Raw genomic sequence first — 4,807 nt, 5'->3', positions numbered from 1 at the left:
TCTGGATATTTATTTCCGTTTTTTTATCTGAAAGTCCTAGGTGAAATTCAGAGGTATCTATTGTTTAATTGACCCTTGAAATAGTAAATATAATTCCTTACGAGTTAGGAGACTGACATGCCGACTTCCATAATAAGGCTCAGAAAAGCACATTCTTTTTTTTTTTTTTAATTTGTTAGAACAACCACTGCTGCCTCTGAGTTGAGTTGCAGTGTTTAATTAAAGGTGATAAAAAATATTTCTGACTTGAAAGAAATCTAATCATAAACTTGTAAATACTCACTTGTGAACACGAAAAGTACTTCAGGTGCTGTGATTAAATCAGTGCTGATGAGGCCTGGACCCTGTCAGGAATCTGCTGGAGGCTGTGGATCCCAGGAAGAGTGCTGGTGAGCAGATGGCTTGTGTACGCATGGTGAAGCGTCTCGGGCAGGTGTCAGGAAATGTGCCTGGCGTCCTGGACACACCTTCCTCAGCTCTGTAAGACCAGCGCCTTGATGGGTGCCCTTGACCCTGTGCTTCCTCAGCTCTGCTTCCTCCCAGGGCTCAGGCAGCTGCAGCAGCTTCCGGGTTCTGTCCTGGACCCTCTCCTGGTTTACTTATATTAGATGATTATTTAACGTGTATATTTTTCTGTATCATAGCTTTATTCTGCTTTTGAATAACTTTGTTAGTATAAGTTTTCAGTTCAGTTGCTCAGTCATGTCCAACTCTTTGCGACCCCATGGACTGCGGCACACCAGGCCTCCCTGTCCATCACGAACTCCCAGAGTTTGCTCAAACTCATGTCCATTGAATCAGTGATGCCATCCAGCCATCTCATCCTCTGTCGTCCCCTTTTCCTCCTGCCCTCAATCTTTCCCAGCATCAGGGTCTTTTCAAATGAGTCAGCTCTTCGAATCAGGTGACCAAAGTATTGGAGTTTCAGCTTCAGCATCAGTCCTTCCAATGAGTATTTCAGGACTGATTTCCTTTAGGATAGACTGGTTGGATCTCCTTGCAGTCCAAGGGCCTCCGGAGTAGTTAAAAAAAAAAAAGTGCAAACCATTCTTTCAGTTCTTTTGCTATTGATCACCACGTTTCTTTCCAAGTCACTTTTAAAATGCCGTCCTCGTCTGCTTTCTGTGCAGCTTGTGCCCCTTGTCTCCATCAGTGTCCACAGCATTGTCATTCCTGTTTGACCCTGTTTCTTTATCCCATTCCTTAAATTTTGTCCCCCCGCCCCAGCGCCTCTGTTTTCTATTCTGTTACCCCTGTGTGCTCTGTTTGTATAAGTTAATGCACGTGGATGTTTGTAAAGTGAAAGTGTTCCGGAGCTTATGATAAAAATAGCCTGGTGAGCCCCTGTCCTGTCCTTCCTCATCCCTACTCTTTGCTCCCCCTCATCTTGCTGAAGAACTGTTCCTTGGTTTAAGTAGATACTGAGTTTCTACCGTGGAAGAAGAGAATGTATGTACCCATACACTCTTCCCCTTCTCAGCATCATTGTTTACACTTCTTGGTTAAATCAGCACTCAGCGTTCATATTTTTATGACTACAGATTATTCACAGCTGGCCCTATCGTGTTTCTGATGATTAAATTTCTCTGACATGTCTCGTGTTTCCTGGACGTTGTTGTCATTTCCTGAGTTTTTCGTGCGTGTGTCATTAGTTCGTCCCGCCCTCCTCAGCAAGAGTTGAATCTCCGCTCAGCGGCTGTGCCCGGGCCAGGCCCAGGCGGGGGCTCTGCTGCCGGGCCCTGGGCACCTGACTTCCTGCCTGCGTGCCCTCGGTTCCCCTCCCGGGATGGGAGCTTTGGGGACCTCGTCTCTGCGTTCCGGAAAGTGGCAAGGCGATGCCTTGGCGTGAGTCTTTGCCGTTCGCCCCACTCACCCAGACAGGTGCTCTGCGGGTCTCTTGAATGTGGAGAGAGGGTGTGGTTCCAGAAGAATCTCGTCACACATTTTAAAAGATCCCTTTTCTTTCCCTTCTGGGACTTCTGTTGGTTCAGTGCTGGGCTCCTTGGAGTGAGTCTTGACGCTTTTTGTTTGTGTTTCATCTCTTCCTGCTTCTCTGCGGCTGTCTTTGTTTTTTTCTATTACATTTTATTTCCAGGAGTTTTTCCTCCCCATCCCCTTCTAAATAGCATCTTCTCATGAGTGTAGTATCTTCTTTTATTTCTGAGGGTATTAATTATAGTTTTGTATAGTTTTTTTTTTTTGTTAAACCCTTGTATCGTCTGCCTCCTTCAAGTCCCCTTTTTCTCTCTCTGGGTCCGTCACTTGCTTTGACCGTTTTTCAGGAGGGTTTTCTCAGACGTCAGGTCATCTTTGAGAGCCTGCCTGTGTTGAAGAGTGAGGGGCACTGATGGGAGGTCCTCCACGACCCTTCCCCTCACACTCTGTGTCGCCCCTACCCCCACGTCCTGGGCATCCCCACCCCACTGCCCCGGAATGAGGCGTGCCTCCTGCTCCCCACTCATCTGGGCATCACCCCGTGGGAGCTCTGTGACCTGGGAGAAGCAGCTCTGCCTCTCCAAGGCTCAGCTTCTTCTCTTTAGTGTGGGGCTTCAGATAGACACCCCCACCCCAGCCACAGAAGGTTGCTGTGGGGTTGGTGAGATTAAAACAGTGCCTGGAGCATAGTAAGCACTGCTAAGTGTTAGCTGTTTTCCTAACCACCTGGGGCCAAACCACCATCATCTCTCATGTGAATTCCCTAATACGAGAATGTGTTCCCTGATTACTTGACAGTCTCCCCTGCTTTATTTTTCCACATGGCTCATCACCATCCCAGGTACTGTATGCTTTTTAATTTGCTTGTGGTCTATCTCCCTGCAGGAGAGCAGACGCCGCAAGTGCAGGGCTCCGTTCTTCCCACTTCCGTGCGTCTGAAACCTGCAGCTGTGTCTGTCCTGCAGGAGATGCTTGGTGAACACTTGCTGAATGAGCCAACATCTTGGGGGTTGGGGTCGCTTCCTGATGGGTGAACTTCACAGTTGGGTGATGGAATAGCCGTTTCCACGAGAGACATGCTGGCCCCAGGACTCCTCTGATTATCTGTAGGTCTCTTGTCTTGGGCTGGACGCCTAAGTGTCTGGAAACACCCAGTTGTATTGGGTTAAATTGTGATTAGGTTTGGTTTTCTGTATAATATAAAGACAAAAATCAGGGCATTATCAGGTAGGAGACCCTTGGTACTCTCCCCTTGATGCTCTGCAGAACCTTGTCCACTGGTGTAAGCAGTTTCCGGCTTAGTTATGAAGGTAGTGCTTTATTATGGAGAATTTTGAACATTTGTGAAAGTAGAAAAGTACAGTGAATTTTCTGTACCCCTGCCCCAGTCCATCCGTCCCTTTGGCCAGTCCAACAGCATCCAGACACCATCTGCTTCCTCTCTGAAGAGAGAAGTTTTAAACACACTTTGCCTGGAAATGTGTTTTAATTATATTGGCAAGAGTTTTAAGTTAGACCTTAGGAATTCCTGTCAGAAAGGTTCTAAGACCATTCGCTTCATCAAGGTGTTGTAGGAAATTTTAGAGAAACAGGTGGGCACGTTTTTCTAGGACGTTAAGGGTCAGCCCTGCCTGGGAGGTAAGGAGCATCTAGGTCATCTCTCATTTCCTTTTTGGCCTTCTGTGCAGAAAGCGTTAGCTAAGTGTTGTGAACACAGTACTGCCATTGACTTGCCTGCACGATGCTGCAGGCTTCAGCGGGAAGTGGCATGGAAAGCCCGAATGTCCCTTTCTCTCGACATCAGTGGTGCACCGAAGGGAGCGGTTGTGAGGGACGAAGCCCTGGGACACTGGCCCTGCGCTTCTGCTTCTCGGACCAGTGCTGCCTGGTGGGCTGGCGTCCCCGACCGCAGGGAGGTCCTGACTCACAGTGTTACAAACATCCGACACCGTGGATGACTCCGCACGTCGGCTATGCTGTCAACCTAGTTAAGGTTCTGGTTTGTAAGTGTGGCTCCTGCCGCCGTTTTCCTGTGGTGTGGGGCCTCGGCGCCTGGCGGGCGTCATCTAAACCTGGCATTCCCTTGACCAAGCCATGCCACCATGCTGCGTCGCTCTTCTGCGGTAGCCTCCGTTCTCGTCAGTGCTTTTAAAATTGGAATGAAACGAGCCTCTGGTAACAGATTTTATTGGAAACAGCTGAGAGAAACAGCAGCTTCATCTGAAATGATCTCATTCCCAGGTACTCAAAGCGCACCACGTCTGCAGCTGAGCAAAGGGGGCTGGGCTGACCTTGGAGAGCACGCCACTGATGACCACACCGCATGGTGTGTTCTTCTGGGTTGTTGATGTCCTGGCTTCTGGGTCTTTGTGGAACCTCTGATCCATCCACATCATGTCAGCACGCTACTTGTTCAGTGCTGGGCTTCACTTTCCCTGCCTCATATTAGAGTTCATCGGAGAGAGTCTAGAGTGTTGAATGTTATTATAAATAGGTGTATTGTTAGGTTGAGAGGCCAGGAAAACCTTTAGTGACTGAAGATTCCATGTACAGGAAACCGTTGATAGATGGGTCTATAATCTTGAGGCGTTAAATAAAAATGTGTGATCTGCTCTGGTGGTCTCCATATTTTTCCTCAAGTAGTATGATGATAATTCATTCGACTCGTCTCCAGGGAGGAGAGCTACTTGTCAGGATGTTGGAAGAGGAAGATGGACTGGATGTCAGGACCGGTTTGGAAGACTGCCGGTCCTTCGCTTCCCCGAGTTCTGCCTGGTCAGTCCGGTGGGCACCAGCTTTAGTTGTCAAGTGGACACCTGAGTGTCTCACGCGTGTCTCCTGAGGGTGAGGGTGAAGAGCAGAAGGGTGATGC

General features: G+C 48.5%; 1 protein-coding gene across 1 annotated transcript in view; it reads left to right on the top strand.

Moving 5' to 3' along the window:
• Nucleotides 1-1,011: 1,011 nt before the first annotated feature.
• LMTK2 (lemur tyrosine kinase 2) overlaps nucleotides 1,012-4,807 on the top strand; it is a 64,022-nt gene continuing 60,226 nt past the window's right edge. The window contains exon 1 of the mRNA XM_010845747.1: nucleotides 1,012-1,845. Within this exon, the coding sequence (XP_010844049.1) occupies nucleotides 1,836-1,845 (10 nt within the window). The 5' untranslated portion in view covers nucleotides 1,012-1,835. The remainder of the gene's footprint in view (nucleotides 1,846-4,807) is intronic.

This window comes from Bison bison, unplaced genomic scaffold (genome assembly GCF_000754665.1).
Source record: "Bison bison bison isolate TAMUID 2011002044 unplaced genomic scaffold, Bison_UMD1.0 scf7180017864223, whole genome shotgun sequence".
Classification (NCBI taxonomy): Eukaryota; Metazoa; Chordata; class Mammalia; order Artiodactyla; family Bovidae; genus Bison; species Bison bison.
Note: the sequence above shows the minus strand (reverse complement) of the source record. Positions and strands in the feature narration are given on the sequence as shown.